General features: G+C 38.0%; 4 protein-coding genes across 8 annotated transcripts; 2 read left to right on the forward strand and 2 right to left on the reverse strand.

Moving 5' to 3' along the window:
• The first annotated feature begins 1,292 nt into the window (after nucleotides 1-1,292).
• On the forward strand, nucleotides 1,293-8,438 carry rcvrn3 (recoverin 3). Of its 2 annotated transcripts, XR_013788187.1 has the most exons (5): nucleotides 1,293-1,392; nucleotides 2,303-2,775; nucleotides 3,830-3,941; nucleotides 4,369-5,470; nucleotides 5,937-8,438. XR_013788187.1 is itself a non-coding variant. In XM_079485412.1 (4 exons), exons 2-4 carry the CDS (start codon nucleotides 2,395-2,397, stop codon nucleotides 4,449-4,451), a joined length of 576 nt encoding a protein of 191 aa, XP_079341538.1. In that variant the 5' UTR covers nucleotides 1,296-1,392; nucleotides 2,303-2,394; the 3' UTR covers nucleotides 4,452-5,762. The 2 variants fall into 2 exon arrangements, 1 of the variants encoding a protein (XP_079341538.1); XM_079485412.1 differs by lacking the exon at nucleotides 5,937-8,438 and having other exon boundaries at nucleotides 1,296-1,392; nucleotides 4,369-5,762.
• LOC306910676 (germ cell-specific gene 1-like protein) lies at nucleotides 5,348-10,608 on the reverse strand. Of its 2 annotated transcripts, none has more exons than XM_079485410.1 (9): nucleotides 10,523-10,608; nucleotides 9,976-10,314; nucleotides 9,745-9,787; nucleotides 8,941-9,163; nucleotides 7,576-7,773; nucleotides 6,950-6,997; nucleotides 6,700-6,858; nucleotides 6,482-6,593; nucleotides 5,348-6,338 (listed from the first exon to the last, which is right to left on the reverse strand). In XM_079485410.1, the coding sequence occupies exons 4-9, from the start codon at nucleotides 9,134-9,136 to the stop codon at nucleotides 5,933-5,935; spliced, it is 1,119 nt and encodes a 372-aa protein (XP_079341536.1). In that variant the 5' UTR covers nucleotides 9,137-9,163; nucleotides 9,745-9,787; nucleotides 9,976-10,314; nucleotides 10,523-10,608; the 3' UTR covers nucleotides 5,348-5,932. The 2 variants fall into 2 exon arrangements, with proteins under 2 accessions (XP_079341536.1, XP_079341537.1); XM_079485411.1 differs by having other exon boundaries at nucleotides 9,745-9,819.
• Nucleotides 10,609-11,575: 967 nt separating this feature from the next.
• On the reverse strand, nucleotides 11,576-17,248 carry epn1b (epsin 1b). 3 transcript variants are annotated; one of them, XM_079484139.1, is made up of 12 exons: nucleotides 16,912-16,989; nucleotides 16,711-16,790; nucleotides 16,319-16,440; nucleotides 15,992-16,082; nucleotides 15,746-15,901; nucleotides 15,016-15,144; nucleotides 14,819-14,939; nucleotides 14,539-14,705; nucleotides 13,915-14,455; nucleotides 13,695-13,820; nucleotides 13,243-13,380; nucleotides 11,582-12,963 (listed from the first exon to the last, which is right to left on the reverse strand). In XM_079484139.1, the coding sequence occupies exons 4-12, from the start codon at nucleotides 16,058-16,060 to the stop codon at nucleotides 12,566-12,568; spliced, it is 1,845 nt and encodes a 614-aa protein (XP_079340265.1). In that variant the 5' UTR covers nucleotides 16,061-16,082; nucleotides 16,319-16,440; nucleotides 16,711-16,790; nucleotides 16,912-16,989; the 3' UTR covers nucleotides 11,582-12,565. The 3 variants fall into 3 exon arrangements, with proteins under 3 accessions (XP_079340263.1, XP_079340265.1, XP_079340264.1); XM_079484137.1 differs by lacking the exon at nucleotides 16,711-16,790 and having other exon boundaries at nucleotides 11,576-12,963; nucleotides 16,912-17,248; XM_079484138.1 differs by lacking the exon at nucleotides 16,912-16,989 and having other exon boundaries at nucleotides 16,571-16,732.
• Nucleotides 17,249-17,530: 282 nt separating this feature from the next.
• On the forward strand, nucleotides 17,531-20,873 carry necap1 (NECAP endocytosis associated 1). The gene is made up of 8 exons (XM_079484295.1): nucleotides 17,531-17,823; nucleotides 18,737-18,837; nucleotides 19,007-19,111; nucleotides 19,240-19,321; nucleotides 19,448-19,556; nucleotides 19,637-19,775; nucleotides 19,962-20,055; nucleotides 20,199-20,873. Exons 1-8 carry the CDS (start codon nucleotides 17,729-17,731, stop codon nucleotides 20,257-20,259), a joined length of 786 nt encoding a protein of 261 aa, XP_079340421.1. The 5' UTR covers nucleotides 17,531-17,728; the 3' UTR covers nucleotides 20,260-20,873.
• The last annotated feature ends 1,216 nt before the right edge of the window (nucleotides 20,874-22,089 follow it).

Genomic DNA, 22,089 nt, shown 5'->3' on the forward strand with positions numbered 1-22,089 from the left:
TAAATGGTGCATATCTGTCTGGTGTATACTGAAGTGTGCAAGACATAGACAGATTTGAACGGTAAGAAATGTATTGTGTCAATAAAATACATGGCTGAAAATAAAGCTCTTGTATTTATTTTGTATCATTTTAATCAGTACATTGATTGTTATCAAAGAACATATAAATTACCTGCTAGTACAATATTCCCAAAGCACAGGCCAAGCAACATCTTAAAAAAAATACTGAACTGTCAGATTACATGTTTAAAACATGATAAAAGCATAGTACACTGTTGAATTGAAAAATTCAGACCCTATTTTGCTATTTAGGAGCCAGTAAAATGACATGCCAATTGCACGTATACAGGGCTTCACAGATTAGGATATAGGCATTTACTGTATTAACTCTTGAGCCCTTGACTCCCAATGTTTAGTAAATTGACTGAGACACATATAAATTGACACTTAATTGAGAGTGGGTAGAAGTCATTAAATCACCTGCATATAAATGCTTTACTTTCTTCTACAGGACTCATGTTTTCTTTTCTTTCTTAACTAAACTTTCTTCCTTTTTTAACTAAAGCATTGTCTAATTCTGTTTTCTTTGTCAATTTCGAGGTATGGGCTGGAAGGATTTCTCACTAGGTAGCTGTGGACATGGAGGTGGGGGCAGGTTGTGGCAGGATAGTGACTGGGGGACATTAATCAGATCAGATGAAGATTATCTGGATGTATTTTTGATCCTAATTAATAAGTAGCTAATTAAGATGACACAAAGTGACATACAGTGCGCTATACAACCCGGTTGCAAGTGACATTGTATTTTATATAGGATATTTCTAACTTAATTTTGTAATGAAGCAACACAAGGTCATTGCATAAAACAGTATTTAGATTGCCCCTTATTGCATTAAAATCTACAAAATCTTTCAAAAAAATGTCATATTCCATATCCTGCACAGCCATGTGGTTGCTATATTTAACCTAGGCTATTGAGATTTGTGGACCTGAATCGTTAAATCGAAAATGTTGACATTCATTTGTGTAGGGGTATTATTGTGGGGTGTACGGTTTTAATAAAATAAATGATAAATATGTACAGCATTATTTCACCTTTTAAAGCAAAATGTAGAATATGCACATTTGTTACTTGTCAAATGTGTCCGTATCATGTATTAAGACACCAAATATGTGCTACATTATATTATATATACAATATATTTACAATTTAGCTTAAACTTAAAAAAACTGGTATCATTCCAGAAATCTATTTTTGGCTGAACCTTATGGAATCTTGTCTGACTTAATCCAGTATTGAGAGGTAGCCACCTCCTTCAGGAGCAGTTCATTACTCCTGCACCATATGATATACTCACATCCTCATCCTCCTTCTTTGGTCCACAACAAAATGTAAGTATGCGTTACACATACAGTTATGTTTTTGCTATTTTCTGAGGTTGGCGATGTGATTAAGCGCATCTGTTTTTTGTTATTTTGAGTGTTGCATATTTTTGATCGCAATGATTTATCTTAGTTAATCATCTACATTGTGATACATTATATCTTATATATGTATATTACTTCCTACAGTCTGATTTTGTGAATTTCTTATATTTATGATATCGATTGAATGATTGCTTTGTCAAAAGCTTTTAGATTAAAGAATATTTTTTTCGGTTAGAAAGAAGGTAAGCTTCGGACACAAAGACAAGAATGTTACAATTCCTGTATTGCTGCTTACAAAAATGTGACCAGGCGGGCTGGTTTCTTTTAAAATAAAAATAGAACATTTTGTTTCTGATTTAAGGCATTTTACGCTTTCATTTAGACAACACTGACTCTAAGGTCTCAGTAGAGGGAGTCAGAGAGATAGACTTGACTGAATTGTCTATGGGGAATTTCATGAAAACATTTACTTTTTTGAGGGGTCACTACAAATAAAAATCTAAAATGATTTTTTTAGATTAAATGTGACCCTGCCTGTGAAAACCAAGCAGAAGTCGTTTGTTGGCCAACAAATCATTTAACAAAATGTAAACATTCTGTGAACATCTAACATTAATAAGCCTATCTATGAAATTGACAGAGTAAGACAAATGACAAAGATGAAAACCAAAGTGAAATGAATGGTTGAAATCAAACTTTAATGCTCATTATCTGAACATTAGATTCTGATACTGTAGCCTATTTCACAGACAGGGTCACAAATATTAGTTTTTGTCCGTTTCTTTTGTGCAATGTTTGATGAAGGGTATGTTGTTCCATTTGGTCACGCATTTTCTGATAAAATATTCTGTCCTTCGCTTCTTGTTTTTCACAGTTTTTATAGGGGGCCCTAAACTTGAGAAACTTTAAGGGACCGACAAACCATTCGATCTCTATAAAGGGCATCATTCAAGGCATTGGTCCTAAATGGGCAACTCACAGAAAAAAGGTCTCTCCAAAGAGATCCTGGATGACCTCAAGGTGAACACCAAGTTCACTGAAGCCGAGATCATGCAGTGGTATGAGAACTTCCAGAAGCAGTGTCCTTCTGGTCGCATCTCTCAAGATCAGTTTGTAGAGATCTACATTCGGTTCTTTCCTGACAGTGATGCTAAATCTTACGCCCAGCATGTATTCCGCTCCTTCGACACCAATGACGATGGGACGTTAGACTTTAAAGAGTACATTGTAGCTCTTCACATGACCTCTTCAGCAAAGACAGCCCTGAAGCTGGAGTGGGCCTTCTCCCTGTTCGATGTCGACAAGAATGGCTACATCGCAAAAACTGAAGTGTGCGAACTCTGTCAGGTAAGAGAATGTTGAGTGTTCATATAAGATTAAAGATGATGTTATAGTAAATATTTGCAATTATTTATCCTTAGCACATAAATTCTAGTGGATTTAATGGTTTGAATGGGAAGTGGATTGGTTTAATTGGAAAGTAAAGGGCTCTGTGTCTACAGTCCAATTATTTTATTGGTGCATGGGATTTAATTTTATTTTGTTGTGGCCATTGCACCCTAAGGAGCATTTAACATTAAAGCATAAAACATGACTCAGGATCAGCTGTTAGATGGATGGAGTGACTTTACACTTAATATAGTCACTGCAGATGAAGGGAGAAAGATTCAGTAGTGGGGGACTGTGAAAAAGATAAGCTCCTCAATGTGCAATCCGGAGTTAAGACCATCGAGGCTGAGGCCGTGACATGCCAACTGTTAAGGTTTCTATTGTGAAATTGCTGATCAGTTTCCCATGATGTGTCTGATATCGGGCAGAGATGCAATAGAAAGAAATGAACAGCTAAATAATAATAACACTCATTTATCTGATACCATCTGGACCAAACAACCCCAGTGAGAAAACCACTGAGTGAACATCTCTTAACCAAAAACTGAACCAACCAAAGTGTGATAATAAAGTTGCGAGAATATTACAGAAATGATTGAAAACTGTTTGTGATAATGCCCTCTATAGCGCCCCTTGTGGCAAGGCTGAGAATACTTGTTTGTTCTTAGGTAAGACATATTGGTGTGAGCCAAATATATCTTTACCAAACAAGCTTTAATGGAAAAGCTTTTAAGGCATATATTTAAATAGCTAAAGGGATGTTTATTATGAGATGTGAAGATCAGGTGATTTTTACTTTCTGTGCTAATCTTAATTATTCTGAATCACATTACCGAGACATTTATTTCTTAGAACAAGAACAACCTCCTAATCAAAATATATGTCAGATTTGCAAAAAATGCATTTTAAAATGACATGTAAAGTTATTGGTTATGTAAGATGTTCCATATTGCATATTAATTGTATATATTGTATAGAAGTTTCAGTCTAACAATCTCTGATTTCCCATCAGGCCATTTTTAAACTCATACCCAAAGACAAGCTTGTAGATCTTCCCAATGATGAGAACACAGCAGAGAAGAGAGCCGAAAAACTTTGGACCATATTTGGCAAAAAGGACAATGGTAAGATTTGTAGATTAGAAGATGGTAAGGTTAATTGGGATGTGAAGTAAAGATATCAGATGACAGTTCACCCAAAAATGAAAATTCTGTTATCATTTACTCACCCTCGACTTGTTACAAATCTGAATAATTCTTTTAGTTCTGCTTGTAACCAAACAGTTCTTGGCCACCACTGACTACCATATATGATACATTTCTTTGTAAATTTCTTTGTTCTGTTGAACACAAAAGATATTTGGAAGAATGTAAAGCAAACGTTCTGGGAATGGTGGTGAAGAACTGTTTGGTTACAAGCGTTCTTCTAAATATCTTTCTCTGTGTTTATCAGAACTTAAGTAAATGATGACATAATTTTGTTATTTTGGGTGAACTGTTCAGTCAACATACGGTAAACATTAACACAGTGAATTCTCTTTCTCACACGCAGAACGACTTGCAGAGGGCGAATTCATTGAGGGTGTATCATCAAGCCAAGTGGCGCTGCGGTTAATTCAATATGACAATAAATGACAGAATCATGACTAATTTTCTCATGCTTAATTTCTTGGTAATGTACATATCTGAAACCTCGTATCTCCAAAACTGTCACTTTCCAAGAAATGAAAAAGCAAAGTTGTCAAAGTTGACAAGCTCTTTTTAATACTTTTTATTGGTTAAATCTGACCAATAGTAACGATTTATGAATAAAAATAAAATCATGAAAAATAGAACTACAAGATTTCAGTCTGACAGTGACGAATACTGCATTTTTCATTTTAAAGATTGGATGACATATTTGTTTAACAGTAGAATTGCCTTTTGTAAGTAGTTTCTAGTTAATAAATCTATCATATCACTTTCATATTACCTGACAAAATAGTTCATTCGACTGGAGTCCTTATGATGGACATATAAAAGGTAAAAGTTAAAAGTTATTTTAGAAATAAAATTCTTTACAACACAGAAATGTATTTTACTCACTTTTATTTGTTTATTTGTTAAATTTAAAGTAAACCTCATTTATTTATTTAATATTCTGCCTCAACACCTAACATTCAATATTATCTTCAGCTGATAATATTGCTGATAATCTGCACACATATGCCACGATTCCATGTACAGTTAGACATCCAAGTGGGTTATATTTCATAATATTATTTATTCTGAGATTGTGTGTTAATGTTTAACCAAAGTTTGTAATGTTTCATTCATGTACTACAATGCATTGTTTTTGAGATGTCTGAAATTTCTTTGTAATTTCAATTTTCTTTCGCTTGATCTCTGTCTCTTACTGGGGAGATTATGCACATAATCCTCTGTCCAGATTTTCAAACATCTGTCTAAAGCTGCCGAAATTCAGCTGTTCGTTGTTATCTCTCCATCGGCCCATCTTGTTCTGTATTTAGATTACGTCATGTTTTGTTGTTCAGTGCTTTTATTGAAAATGTGAAATATAATGACATCCAAAAATAACACAGACCCAGAAAGCCAGGAGATGCAAAATGTGCCATCCAGATGAAATCTAGGAAATCATAACAGTTCTACTGGAGGTACAACCCTGTCTCTTTTTCTTGTGCCCTCTGTGTAGGACATATAGACCTCTTAGTATGTGCTCTTTTGTATGTGCATCATTGTGCGGCACTCATAGGAAAACTAAATAATTCATTTGTTTAGTAAAATAACATAAATCACATGGATAAATTTATGGAAATAGAGTAATATGGCAAGCAAAATAAAATCTTTTTTTTTGTGGGAATATATCATTTGACCAATGCAGACTGAATATAAAACAACTTTATACAACATATTAAATCCATTATACATGATACTGTATATACATACTATACATCTCATTTCTACCCCTGCTTAAAACACCAGTAAATACTTTCCTCCATCCGAGCATGAAATTCAGAAACAACTACACGTGAGCCATATGTAGATTGATATCCACCCAAAATGTAAACAATATGACTGTCAAAAGCATCACTTGAGTCTTATGTTTGTTCATCTCCTTAGCACATTTCATCCGCCCCTCCTCTCTCATCCGTCTCCAACGTGCCTTCCATGTCATCCAGTTCTCTCTCACAGTCCTCGCACCCCTCCGTTCCACACCCCCCCACCAGTACCAGTCCATGGGGATTCGTAACTGACATAGGCCCGTCAGGCACATGCTCTCTGAGGGGCCACATGGTGTCCATGAGCGTGCCCTTGTGGCACTGCTGAACCAATCGGCTGACGGAATAGAGGCTCCCGCCATCCGCCGTGATGACCTCATCGTATGATGGGGCGTGGCTGGCGGCGCGGGCCTCCTCCAGGCGGATGCGGGCACGGTGCTTCATCTCGATCAGGGTTTTGGTGTAAGAGTTCAGGGTGAATACAGCCGCTGCCATGCAGCAGCTGAAGGAGATCCACGCCATCCTGTGAAAAAAGCACCAATGACCTTTAAAATACCCAAACTATTTAAAATTCCAATCATAATCTCGGATTTTGGACTCCACGTTATATAATAGGTATATCATGCAGACAATAGTAGAGCAAAAAAAGACTGAAAGAAAACTCACGCAAATGACCAACCATAGTCCCATGTCTGAGGCCTCCAGTCTTTAGGCCCGATGCTCACAGTCATCTGGAACACGGTTGTATACATCATATGCGCCACCATTCCCATCATGCCTGGAAATTACGCAGCATACATGTTGTTCTCCTTGTCTTTGATTCAGAACCAGATTATTTCCCGAAAAAACTATGAGATATGCTATTAGAACTCTCATAGACGTACCGGATAGGACGGTACAAATGGCAGCAAAAGCGTTGATCTTGAGCGCATACATCTCTTTATTCAGACACAGAAGCAGCAATTCAACCCACATCATTAAGAAGCCCATCGCCAGCAGGCTGATGTACGCAAACTCAGATATCACGGAGAGCCACAGAACTCCTACAGGATATGAATCAGAGACTTGGACGTGGGCATAAGTCAACTTTTTAAAGCTGTGTAATAGCTGGTGTACAGCTCATGGAAATCTCACCTTGTGTTTCTCCAGGGGTCAGCTCGATGAAGCTCCGGCATTTCTCACCTGGGCATTGAGAAAACCTTCATTACAAAATCTTTGCAAAACATCACACAATAGCAATCCCATTGCTACGTCACATTTTTACAGCTGTGCAAATCTCACGAAACGGCACAGGAATGACTAAGTCAAATTTAAATTTAAATCTTCCAGTTGGTTTTGTCTCTAAAATCTCATATTATTCCCTGCCTGATAAAAATAGCTTTTTTCTCATTATTGTAAGTTGCTGAAAGCATCTGCTAAGTGAAAATATAAAAAGAATATATTCTGTGTTTGATCTACTCCCATTTTAAAAAGTGAGAAGAATTATACAACTTGGGCAACTTTAACTGTGGCATCGTGTGTTGTGTAAGATAGCAGCAGATGTTGAGAAATGAGGTGACCCCGTGCCGGACAAATTACAGGCCACAAGTAGGATTCGAGGGGCTAAATCGGGACATTAGTGTCAAGAACAGCTTTGATAGATTTTAAAAATGTTTGTTCCTCATTTTTATGCACTGGAATCAAATTCAGTGACAATGAAAGTTTCCATCCAAAGGAAGCAAAACCAAAGTGAATGGATCATGAGTCTTCAGATAACAAACCTTTTCCATCATTGTGCTTCTCACAGGAAAGCCAAAACCCAGTGTGGAAATAACGCAGCATGTATTTGTCCTCTCCCGTCTCCCAGATGTAGTGAACAGCATTTGCCAGATTGTTGGCTCTTATTCGGGCCAGTTCTTCTTTCTTCTTGGGGGACATTGTCACATTTGAATCTTCCTTCGGATCAGGTGTTGGGGCCTCTGTGAACAGAAAGAGAATTTACATAGAAATTTGGCAGACACTTTTGTTCAGTGCATTCAATATACACAATTTATCAGTATATGTGTTCCCATGACAAGGGCATGTGCTGTTAACACAGTTGAGCTACAATCTACCTAAATCAAAGAGCAGTGATGGAAACAAAAATGATATGAGATTAAAAGAAGGTCACACGTTCTTCAAACCTATTCATTTTATACACATACCATCATTGCAGTTTACACTATAGAAGTGCAAAGAAAAAGTTACTTGTAAATCAAATATGTTTGACATCTCGTCTGCCATTTTATGGGATCGAAACTCAATTTCAATCTCAACATCAGTCTGAATGGAAACCTATAGATTTGGTGTTAATCTGCGTCATAGTGGTCCAACAGATTTGCATAGGTTTGACCTGGATGATTATGTTACAAGGGTTTGAATGTAATCTCTCATATATATACAGTCTAAAAGTGCAGTAGGTTGTTTTAAAGCATTTTTTATGTGGTTGAAAAATAAGATTGACATGTTGTTCAATTCGAGGCGAATCGTATCTGATAATTCTATGTACTCCTGAAAAACTTTTTGAGGTGCAAAGTTATTTAATTCTAAGTTAACCAGTTTTATCCGTTTTTATCGAATTACTAATAAACTAAATAGAGTGCACAAAAATGTCTCCATGTTGTTATTTTGTCAAACTTAACTTCAATGTTGCTTAAAGGGATAGTTCACCCCAAAATGAAAATTCTGTCATGAATTACTCAAGTTGTTCTGTTGAATTATGAAAAATATTTGGAAGAATGTTAGCAACTTAGATTTCTGGGGCTCCCATTAAAATGGTTGTCAAAGGTGCCCCAGAACTGTTTGTTTTCCTAAATTCTTCAAAATATTTTCTTTTGTGTTCAACAAATAAAAAAAAGTAAACAATAATTCTTTCTACTACTGTAGTTAATGATAACCCAGAAATCTCAGTTGCAAGCATTCTCCCAAATATTCAACAAAATAAAGAAATGTATACAGGTTTATAACAACTTCATGACTTTCATCGGGGAACTATCCCTTTAAAGCATAATGGTAGCAATACGTTTCAATTAGAATTCATATTAGCAATCAGTTTATTATTCTCAGTTGCGACTTTTTTCATTTTCATCTGTGTTCCAGTTTCTTACCGGCTGTGTATGGCTGGCTGTTGTTCTGTCCGCAGTTCTTCATTTTGACAGGCGACAGACAAAGAGGTTTGACCACTTTGTGCGTTCCCACGCACCAGTAAGAGGTGCAGAAGGCCAAGACGGAGAGCGCCAGGGCAAGCGAGGTCAGCGAGAGAGACAGGAAGGAACGATTCCTCCGAGACAAACGTTCCAACATTGTGCAAAGATGCTGTTAAATCTGACGCTGCAGGAAAGAGAAAGCACAAGACTGTAAATGAAGCACTGTGCACAGTTCCACCTACAGATGGACTTAACAAATGTGAGGGGAGGAAGAGAATCGAGGAAGAGATGTGGGCAGTTGTGTATGAGAAACTGCACAGGAATGGCATTATAAATCAGAAAGGAGCTTGTGTGAGGGGAGAAAACAAATAGAAATTGATGATGTAAAAACAAAATGAAAGTTCTTTTGAGATGAGCTGAGAATTTAAGAGAGAGAGAGAAAAGAACGAGAATCCGGATATCAGGGAGGAAAATATAATGAAAACATAACAGAGCTTCTATCACACTACAACCCATCACGCTCTATAAGATCTCAAAACTCCAGACTTTTGAAAACACCTAGAATAACTAAACCCACCAAAGGGGGTCGAGCTTTCTCATACGTAACACACTCTCCTAATTTACATCTAGATTAAAGTCACATCTTTTCAGCCAAGCATTCACTTAATGCAAAATAAACCACCGGGAGACTGTATAAGATATTATTTACTAGAATAATTTAGCTTGTTTTAGAAACACCATGTGCTGTGCTGTGCTGTGTTTTACCTTTTTTTGTGTTTTTCAGTTTTTCTTATTTTCGCCCGTAAAGCTGCTTTGGAACAATGCACATCGTGAAAAGCACTATATAAATAAAATGTAATTTAATTGAAAATCACACTCAAAATGTCTCTCAACACGGTCCTAATATTTTTGCATTCATAGCTTTTCAAAGCTGATGAAATATAGAAAAGCTACATAAAGCAATAAACACTTTGGTTGAAAACGGATGGGACGTACCATGGGTCAACGGAGAGGAGCCTGGCAATTGACAAAGATCTTCATGATGAATGTTTAGAGGTTTGTAAATCCAAGAATGGAGGCCAAAGCAAGTGTCATTTGTGTCTCCATCATGTTACTTCAGCTCAGATGAATAGATGAATCGAGTCTTAAGCCATCAATGAAGAAAGACTTCTGTTCTTCACATCGTTTATACCCATCCCACCTGATCTTCAATTTTCTGGGAATTTCTTACGCATTTCATTTCTTAATCATGGTTTCAATTTCTTTAATCCTTCATGACCTCAGTTAATCTTAAGAAGAAAGGTAGGTCTGTCTCTCCTTGAGTCCTCCAGGAACCTTAATAAAGTAAACAGACCATATTATAAAAGACAATCTACGTATTAAGGTCAGTTGTTACTAGAAATATAGACATTTTAGCTTGATTTATGCATAAAATAAAACATTTACATATTTATGAAATAATATTACCGGGACCATTTTTTCTAACATAACTTTTAATAAGTGAATTTATTAGCAATGATTAGACAAAGTACAAGAAACTTACCTCCTCATCTGTGAAGACAGATACGGCTCTCTGCAATTTCACTTTTGTTACCTCACAGTCTCAATGTCTTTTCCTTTATTCATTCTGTCCCTCTTAAGTGATTTTTCACAAACCCACCCAGATTTCGCTTAATCCGCCCAAGTCCATCTGTTCCTTCCATTCTGCCTGTTTCTATAGTTTCCTATTACTGAAAATCTCTCTCATTCTTTCCGCTTACAACCAGGTTACGACCTTCCTCTTTTCTATATGAAGCCGTTTAATTAATACTCCTCTTTAGATGTACAAAATGTCAAGCTCTCGTATGTTTCTTCCTGTTCTGTAACTTTAACAACTCTTCAGATATTTGTATTATCCTGAACTACAGCCAACACCAATGGTACTGTTTATTTTATTTTCAGGAGCTTTATTCTGTATGTAGATACAGTATGAATATTCTACTGTGAATTTTAGACCTTGAATTTGATATCCGAGTGAAATGGCTTCTGAAATTAGACAAATTGTAGGGCGGGGCCTTCCCGTTTTGATTGGTTTGTTGGAAATTGGGCCTGGAGGGGAGGGCTAAAAATGCCTGGCCATTGGACAGTCAGTATAGTCCTACCTCTTTTTTGTTGCTTACATCATGTGGTGAAGAGTTGTTGTTGAGAGGGGGAGAGGAGCTTAATGTTTTTTGATTAAAGATAAAAAAATAACTGTGTCCATGGATAAATCATTTATTATAATAACTGCAACACTGTGTAAAACACTTAAATTTTTCTTGTTAATGTTACCACTCCGCTACCATTGTTAACATCACGTGCACTGGATTTAAAACGCACATCTATAATTCTACATTATAGAACAAAAGTCGAGCATTTTCTGTATTAAATGATATGTGTGATATAATCACATACCAAGCTGCGTCATCCAGTCTTTTTAGGGATGCACGGATACCATTTTTTAAAGAAAGAGTACGAGTACGGATATTACTGTGCAAACCGATCAGCATATGACGACCCTTTGAAAGCATAACTCAACATTCATTTTACTGTAAATAAAAAAGAAATACACATACTTAACATGATTTTGTCACTTTAATTTTAAATTGTGCACTTTCACAGGTAACACCATAGCTTTACCATAGCTGGTAGAATAAATATATTTATTTGTAATAAAATACACCCGTAACTTAACTTGTAACTTTACTAATGAGGAACAGTAGACATTGTCGAGAATGCAAGTAGGCCATGTTTTTTTCATGAAATAAAAAGTTATGTCATTATGATTGTTCCATCGTTGTCCTTCTTTAACAATACATAAGCACAAATAAATAAATAAATAAATAAATAAAATCTCTAATAAAAATAAACAAATTTCAACCATAAGAAAGCAAAAGCATTTAATGTATAAACCATCTTAATAAATAATCTTATACAGAAGGAATACTTTCCTTTTTATCAAAATTCAAATGCTCATTTTCTTACATCTTTCATTTCAATTAAAAGCTAAACCACTTACCTGAAACATCTATCGTCATCATAATAATAAATTAAGATGTTCCAATATCAATAATCCTTACAGAATGCTGCACATGGGAAATTTAACAGTGATGCAATAAAATATCTAAAAACATATTCAATGCGGATTCATATTCAATGAACTAGTGTCTACAGCCGGATCTCATTCTTCAAAACACAGCACACATATCCAGTTATGTTTCAGGATAAACATGGGAATTTCCTCTCATCTCTAATATTTATCAGAACAACATATCCAACTTTTCAAAACCCGGAAAGCTAATCGATAACCAAACAAACCGAATAAGCAGCATTCTAAGATTCCATGATGTACCGGATCAATATCATAAAACTGATGAACACCAGCTTCAACCTCCTTGTCAGTCCGGTTGAAAAGATTTGGATATGCATGCTTTTCTTACAGTAGAGTTGCTCATCGATATTTAAATATTTTCACACACTTATACACACATACAATAGATTGGGTTCGAGGAAGGGGAATCATATGGGAAGGTTAGGGGTGACTAAATGATAATGGGAGTGGGAGAACTCAAAAAATGTTATTTCCCTGTTCAGTGCCAGTGCCTGAAACCACTGGAGGTTTCTGTGGAACTCCAGGGCATGGAAAGAGCATTCCTGTGAATGATATCGGTGAGACCTCTCCTGCAGTGCTCGGCTGTAGCAATCTAGGTGCTGCGTGTGTGTTAACCATTGAAAAACCCATGCTGGGCACTGGTAAAGCTGAAAAGCTGGCACTTTGTGTTGAGGATGCAATGTGGGGAGCTGGTACCCTTAGGACTGTATTTTGGGGACCTGGAGAGAGGGTTCTGGAGTGAGGGGTCATGGGGTTAAAACCAAAATGATTAGGGCTGGAAGGCCAAGTGGAACTGCTTGTATTGGACATGTTGTCGCCCAAAGGCTTGGTCATGCAAGTGGCCATCAAAATACCTGGGAAGGATGAAAGTTAAAGTGTACGAACCAAAAAGGGTTGATGGGGAAGGAGGGACCAGGGAAGTATATAGCATAGAAATGGGGATAAAAAGAATAAACCGGATGAGATGGAATATATCAACTACGTACAGGTTATGCTACACATGACTATATGAACTCTACGATTGAAAAACACTGAATCACAAACACTCAAAAATAAACAGATACTATACAGTAATTCTCTCTCTCTTTCACTCAGTCTTATGGTCAATGTCTCTATCTCTCAGCCCTCCTTACCCTGGGCTTTTTGAGTAGTGGCGGAGATGGCATTGAGGGGAGGCTGTTTGGGTTTGGGCTTGACTGACATTAGAGAGTCCAAGTCCACCAACGAAGCACCTTCTCCAAGGAAGGATGCTGGCTTTTTGGTCTCATTACCTGAATATAAAAAATGAAGACAAGTCTTACTGAAGAAATACCTTTTATCTGAATATCTAAGTTATTAATTTAAAATAATACGATTTATTGCACACAAACTGCAGCCTGAGAAATTGAAAAGATGACTTTGTTTCCCAGCAGACTGAACCATGCAGTTTTGTTAAAGTCTTGCCATATTTATAATTGATATGGAATGTGCATTGAACCGCTTTTAAACAGTCCACAGGCTGTATATTGTAAAGTTAAGACTAGATGCACATAAACCAAAAAGATACAACTACAACACAAACAAACATAAATGGTTGCTTTAGTACCGTTCCCAGAAGGAGCTACCCAAGGATCTGACATGCTACCATCACCAAAAGGGTCAATTGTTGTCACAGCATCGGTTGGAGCTGATGGGGCTCCCCAGGGGTCATTAGCAGTGGGTGGTGAAGATACTGAGAGAAAGCAAAGGATTAGGTACAAAATTAAAGGTTTAGAAAGAGTGTCAATTTGCAAGGGCATTATTTTTATGGACTGGTTCATCCTAACCTGCTGTGTCCCAAGGGTCATTATCTCCTTTCGAACCATCACCAAATGGATCATCCGAACTGGATGATGGTGCTTCGAGTGGTGCCCCCCAGGGGTCTGATGCTGCATGAGCCGAGTCCTGTACATCTGCTGGTTCCGCCCAGGGATCCGACTTGGCTCGTTCAGAGTCTTTTGGCGCTTCGTTTGGAGACCCCCAAAGATCATTCGCAGCATTGGGTTTATCTTCTGAAAGTCCAGCAGTGTCACCCCATGGATCATTGGAGGCAGGCGGAGATTCTTTCTCAGCACTGGCTGATCCTCCCCAAGGATCATTGAAGGCAGGTGGAGATCTTTCTTTTAAATCAGAGGATTCACCCCAAGGATCCTTACTAGCTGGACTGGATTCCTTGCCATTATCAGAAGGCGCCCCCCACGGGTCAGAGGATGCAGGGGCGGATTCATTTGATGCATCTGATGGAGCTCCCCAGGGATCTGAGCCGGACGGAGGAGCTGCTGTGACAGCTTGTTCCCAAAGATCTGGCTCAGTGTCGCCCTCTTTTGCCTGATGGTGGAATCCACAGTCAACCTAAGTATTAAATCGGATCACACCAAATCTCAGTCAACATCAAAACTAGTGGCTCTCACCCGTCTCTCCGCTTCTTTCCTCTCTGCCTCCAGGCGTCTCTGCTCCTCCTTCTTCTTGGCCATAGCAGCGGTCAGATCAGCTACTGAGGGGATATTGTCCAGAGAGGGAAGTCCTGTGTATGGAGGAATCTCTGCTTTCTCTTTTTCTGGGCCTGTAGCTGAAGATGCTGTGACACAGAATCCCGAAATGGGATTATAAATTAGCAACAATTATCCATAAAAAACTGAAAACCGTTGTTTAGGTTTACCAGAAGTGTTTATAGCTTCACGACAATATTACCAGTGGGAGCTTTCGCCAGCTTGTCTTTCGTCTTCATAGCGAGATCTCTCTCCTCCTTCCGCTTATCTTCATCCTCAACCAGCACTAGCACAATCTTTGCCTTCTCTCTCACATTTACCCCCTGTAAAGGACAAACTCATAACCCCATCTGTACATAAAAAATCATTCATGGAATGAGAGAAGAAAACGTTTTGTACCTGGTCCTTTCCATCCTTGTCTGTATTGCGATATTCTGTCAGAGCTTTAATAACATGGATATTCTCCAAACTCTGCTGGGGAACGCGGTCTGAGCCGGTTTTCAACATGTATTCAAGAAGGGTTAGAGACTGTTGCGGAGGAAGAAAGAGAAATAAGAGTACCGTAAATAAAATATTTTACATACAGATATAAACAAAAAATGGCCCAACAAATATTTCCATAAATACCGTCTTCACATTATACTGGTAACTATGTGAAACTTGTTGAGGTATAAATCATGTTTATGGGTCAGTTTGTTAATTTGTTTAATAATAATTGTAAAAAAAAATGCATGCACTACACAATAAACAGTGAAGTGTAATACAATCCGTATTTCTCCGTCTTCGCTATGTATTAACAAAGCAAAAGACACTTTGAGCCATGAGTAAAGATCAGACAATGAAATGTGCCACGGTGTTGATGTTGAACGGAAAATCCTTCCTACGCATAATCAAACACTGCAACGACAGCACAAATGCTCCTACGAACAGAAAAAAACAGCCACTGATCGCTGGGTAACATGATCGGCTGTGCAAAACGGTCACAAAAACCATGACTCGCTATAAATATTCAAACAGTCTGAGCAGGCTGCAGCCTAAAAGTTTGATTCTCTCAACAGGGTGTATTGCACCTCTTTATTGAACAAAAATAGTTTTCCTTTCTGCCACCCATTTTCACCTTCCCACTCACCTTGTACACGTGCCTCCAATTTTTGTCATCATTGAGGCGCTTCCAGAGCATTGCCAAAATCTCATTACACGCCACCACATTGTACGTCAGGTCCGCGATATCGGCCATCTGGGAGCTAGAAGGGCCCCAGGGGTCATTAGAAGTCGCTTCTCGAACCTTAACAACAGATTCACAAAAAAACTCAGCATGGCATTATCTTGATAAATGTGACCTCACTCTGAATGAATGAGAAGTTTAGAAACTCACCTTGACTTCTGCCTCAGAAAAGTTCTGAACAAGGTTCTTCAGTTGTCGTCGCAGCATCGAGTGAGTCATGATGGCGGTGTTTGTCTGTGGACTTTTTGAAAAGATAACGGTTTTGATTTTTGAACAGATCATGCATAAAATATAAAATACAGTACCGTTGATGTGCAGGCAGACACAAAGCTATGCAAAATTAATGTTAGAGAAAATCTTCAAAAGTGTGGTTATGACAGAGCTCTCGTGTCTTGTAAACACAGTTTTGGGTTGTTTTGTGATTGTAACCACCTAGCCACCCATTATATTACAATGTACAACAAACTACCAGCGTACCTGCTTAGCAATGGGTATAAGACTGGCGGTTGACAGGATTTCTCAGTCACAAATAGGGACTTCAGTCCATGTGCTCTCAATGGTGACCTAAGTCCTATACACCAGATTTATGAAGGCAAACCCTGCAGCAATTAGGGATCTGTTTTAATACAGGCTGTGATGGTTTTGGACACAACAGTATTTGTATTTAGAATAAAAACAAAGCAACATGATTCTAGATATTACGCTGTTTTCAACAGTACATCGACACACCTTTGCAGTGCTACAGATAGCAAATATCAGGTAATAAAAGCATCAGCATCTAATGGCTATCACTAAAATATTTTAAACGAACAAATATACTGTATATGTCATATACTATCATTTATCAGACAACCGCGAAACTGATGCACCAGTGATGTCCGATCGTGCCCTGACTGCAATCTGACACCTGCAGCAGCTGATATAGGTTTGCTGAATAGGGAGGCATCGCCTTAAACACAAGAAATAATAAACCGCATGGATAATGCGCACTAGATCAACGTCTCGTGTCCGCTCGACGATAGGATTTATCATTGGTAAATATAGGATAAATGTATATTTAATATACCAACCTTTAGGGAGGATGGACGGGAGGAGAGATGAGACGCTTTTCCAGAGGGCAGCGGAAATTTCCGCTTCCGTTTACGTCTACCTGTCAAAATGCAAATGGTGCGTTTCAAACGGGACACATCGCACTCCGAAGGACCCTTCGGGAAGGGGACACCATACAAAACGCCACTTCAAATAAAGAGAAAATGACGTTGTTTTTATAGCTTCTTTTGCTAAGTGAATTTTAAACGGACACATTGAGAGGTACAACAGCGTTTTTAACCTCTAGAGTTTACACATCAAGAGCTTTACTCTTCGAAGGGAGTAGGGCATAGGGAGGACCACTTCGGAATTGAACGCAGGGAAAAACGGCGCCTTGTTGAATATTAATGAGGCGGGAGTGGTCGTTCATAATTTGTCGAATAGAATTGCACGCTGGTAAATATTAATATATGGGCGTTTCCGCGAATTCACGTTGAAAACCACAAATTAATCCATTTATCTCCGCTGGTTTCTCACGAATGCTTTTCGACATTAAATTGGATTAAACAAGCTACCCTGTGAAATAAAACGTATTTTTGTATCTGTCTCTAAATAAAGATGACATATCCGCTAATTCCAACACCATGGCACGGCTTTCCTGGGCGTGATTTCCACAATCGTGAGTCGATCCATCCTTCCACAGATCTGATAACGCGTGACGCGTGATTCCAAGCTCATGTCCGATGCGTCAGTGACGTTAGGCTACTGACACTCCGGTGCCCGTAGAAGCGGCTGGACCGCAATAACAAATTGGATGAAGACAGAAATATTACTCACATCGACTGAAATTGGTTCAAGATGGCGTCCGAGGGGGAATACGAGTCGATTTTGTGCGTAAAACCAGATGTCAACGTTTATCGCATCCCGCCGAGGGCGTCGAATCGCGGATACAGGTGAATTAAAGGATGCGCGGGCCCGAGGCCATGGCAGGTGTCTTGTGCTGTATAAACGATGTTTAAACGTCATGACATTTGACACAGACAAAACGACACTGTACACTGTCGAGTATTCTTCTGTTGTCGCGTAGAATAATTTCAAGGATTGCAATGCAGTGTACTTGTTCATCAAAATGCTGATATCATAGGAAAACATCCGGTGATCTCAGACGCTTGGCCTGTTTAACTGCGAGCTCCACGACTTGATGTTAAAAATAAATATGAATTATTTTTGACAACACAGATAGTCCTTGTGTGTATGTATATTATGGTATTGAAATAACGTCATAAATCTTTTCCTAACGGGTTTATCGTTATGCTGCAAAGAGATTACTGATAAAAAGAACAATAATAAAATTGCATCAATTCCAATGAATTTATTGGTCACCATGGGAATTGTATTGGTTTTCATGGGAACGATAATGGTCTTTTGTCCGTGTTGGGTTCGGTTTGCGGGATGTTATCTGATGGATGGGAACCAGTATAACAAAATTAAACACACTACAATAAAGAATTGTGTAATAATTGTAATGATGAATGTTGATGGTTCAAAATGGTATTTGTAATGGAAAACATTAGAATTCAAAGCACTTGTTACAACAGTGACTTGCATCTCTAAATTCCCAGCTGTATACCTTTTGAAAACTGCAATAATACTCCTACTTCATTATATAAAACAAGACTGAAAATAGATAAGGTAACCTCTGCAAGCTTGGATCTCAAAATCTGCCACTCAAGAATAACACTAGCAAATACATTAAAATGAACAAATAACTGTTCAATTTATTGTAATATGAATATTTATTTAGTTTTTAAGATTATCATGTATATAAAATTCAAGGTCCTCAAATTTGCTGTTTTTCACTTTCAGGGCTGCTGACTGGAAGCTGGATACTCCAGACTGGACGGGCCGCATGCGCATTATAGCAAAGGGGAAACTGGTTTATATCAAACTGGAGGACAAAATCTCAGGTTATCACCAAAAAATATTGTATGATTCTTGGACTTATAATTGTGTACAAATGTTAAAGAAGACTGATATTGTTTTTCTATCAAATTGTTCGCTCACCAGAGCATATATGTGCCATACATGAACTTTAGAAAGTAAGGGATTAAAATATTGTGTATTTTTCCTTCTTAGGTGAGCTGTTTGCTCAAGCACCGGTTCAGGAATTCCCTGGAATCACTGTGGAGACAGTCGGCGACTCCAGCCGGTATTTCGTTCTCCGAATACAGGATGACAATGGTAAGTGTAGCATCTTAAAGCTGATCATATATACTTTTTCATTAGAAAAAAGACATGCAGACAGGTTCTTCACATCTGTACTGCAGTTAAGAGATTTTGACCGCATTATTTACACTGCTTTGTTTTAGGTCGAAGTGCATTCATTGGAGTTGGATTTGGAGACAGAGGGGATGCCTTTGACTTCAATGTCGCTTTGCAGGATCATTTCAAGTGAGTCTTGGAAGTGTATTATTTATTGTTTGCCTTATGTTGGATGCGTTTTTCCAGCCTACACGGTTATTTAAACTTTTGAATCTTCATATTCAACTCTTCATTCTTTTTCCTTCTTTCTGGAAGGTGGGTGAAACAGGAGGAAGAAATGAGCAAAAATTCTCAGACGGTAGATACTGGACCCAAACTGGACCTTGGCTTCAAGGAGGGACAGACCATCACACTGAATATCGGGGTAAAACAATATTACCTGCAGTTTGTTTCAGATAATAAATAATAAATAACCCAATAGAAATTAGTGAATTGTTCTGTTAGCAAGGTAAAAAGCGGGACAAGCCCCGCCCTCAGAGCTCAGGGGGCTTGGGGCTTCTCCCTCCTCCTCCAGGAGGAAAGATAGCCCCTCCCCCTTCCGCCAATCACAACACAGTACAGCCCACAGCAGGAGCAGAGACAGGTAGATCATTATTACTTGTATATAAAATCAATATACATAACACGTGTGTATTTGTAAGCAGAGTAGTAGTAATATCACATTTTGCTGGGATACTGTAAACCCATTTGTTAAATGCACTTTTTCATGATTTTTAGAAATGTTACTAATATATAACCTCTATTTTATATTTTATTTTCGTGCTCTTAGGATGTTTATTAGAACTGGACAGCAGTAATTCCAATACAGTCCTTCAGTCGAACCCCAGTTCTGACCTTTGGGGTGACTTCTCAAGCTCTGGAAGGTAGCATTATAACTGACTAATATTGTGAGATCGCTCCTAAAAATGTTTAATAATTAATCTGAAAAAGTCATATAGTAAGATTTTTTTTTCTTTCTCTCTCTCTCTCTTTCTCTCTCTCTCTCTTTCTCTCTCTCGCTCTTCAGTGCTGTTCCTCCTTCAGCACCATGCCAGGAACCTTCGTCTGGGAACTGGGTCCAGTTCTGAGACAGCTTCATTGTTCCTAATTCCATTATTGTTCGTATTCCTTCATCAGAACCACTGCTATTTTAAGAAACTGAAGAAAATTTAAGACAAGCTGTATGTAAAGCTTTCAGTTTTGTCATCTGCCAAGCAAAGCACAACACAGCACAGCAGGCTGTTGGTATTATAAATCATGAAAAAGATTGTATAAGAGAGAGGGACATCCCATATAAGTTATATATGTGAAACATTACCATAATGTTTTTGATTACCGATTCAGTGGTTGTAGTTGTCCTCAGTGTTGGATGTGTTCATTTTGTTGTCATAACATGTGTTTGTCTTCGGAGGAGGGAATATGTGTGTGTGCCTGGGTGTTTAAAAAAGACTGCAGATATGGATTGAAAATGTACAGCGAACAGCTTGACATGTTGCATAGCATAAGAATATATAAGATCTGTACAGTTTAAATTAAGTTATATCAGTAAGTATAATTAAAAAGACCACAATGTAGTGGAATAATATCGCTCAATTTCCGGGACTATGTCCAAATATTCCTTACACATTCATGCTGTCATTTAATTGACTAATATACTGTAGTCATTTATGTGTCAAACGGAAATAAAATATTCCAAAATGATAATACGTTTCTACAACTTTTTGAAGTGCTCAAATGTTATAACGTATACTGTAGTAACAAATTAAGCAAAGCAATAACCAGTTACCATTGTCAGATGAATGCAGCGTGATGCGTTTGCATTATGTTCTTTCAAAAACAAGTTTCCTATGATGTCAGCATGAGAACTTTCTACACCTGTATTTCTCAGTCTGGTCAGAAGAGGTCTCTGTTACTCTAGTAGTTTCTGCGACATCCATACCTGCCTTTATAAATGTAATTCAATACCTGGTACATGTCTATTATAGTTTCTGGTTGTTATAGCTAGCATATTTGAATTTTGGTTGTGATTGAGTCACATAAGTGATTATAAATCTAAAGGAGACATCTAGCTAACTAATATTGTTTGTAGATTGTGTTGTCCTACCCTACATTTGCACAGAGGTGGACAGAAGTATTTTTACTCACTTTGGAAAATTTTAACTTCATAAAAAGCATAACACTACATTTCATAAATACATCTTTTGAAATCCAAACATGATGATGATTATGGCTGCATTTGAATGGATAGCATTTTCTTACAATTTTCCTCAAGAAATATTTTTGGCATTTGTTGAATGTGTTGATGTCTATGTGACACTTGTATTTTCACACTGGATTAGCCAAAGGCATTTCTGGAGCTTGTGTCGGAGTGCTCTTGTTAAATGTTAAAAAGGTGTCAGTAATACATCCTTATGTCTGATCTCATCAAATTGGACCCGCCGCAATGCCTCTGTCATTGGATAGCTTTGTGTGATGATTGCATGGAGAAGTGCAAGATTTTCTGTGAATGTCTTAACATTTTGGTTTTTCACACTATGCTACCATGTCTTCGGATCAGGTCTTATCTTGATTGCACCTGCTAAACATACGTCCCTGCTATTTCTTAATGAGGACACGTCTCAGCGTGAGGCCACAGAAATTGAACCCAGGAACTTGACAAAATGTCCCATCGCCCGCTTGTGATGGTTGCGGGTTAGGACACTGAATAAGGATGTGTTTTTGACACGACCCAATGAAATGTTCTTGGGTAATAAATAGGATGCTTGTTTTGAGGGCAGCTGTTCACTTGTTGATTAAAGTTTGTTTACGTTAAGAAGTCAGGTCACCTATTTATAAAGCACTGCACAGTAATGCACAGGAAAATGACGATTCATGTCCTCGGGAAGAAAATACTGCACATTTTGTCTTGTTTTGAGAGC

Source organism: Barbatula barbatula (assembly GCF_947034865.1).
Source record: "Barbatula barbatula genome assembly, chromosome: 21".
In the NCBI taxonomy this organism is placed as follows: Eukaryota; Metazoa; Chordata; class Actinopteri; order Cypriniformes; family Nemacheilidae; genus Barbatula; species Barbatula barbatula.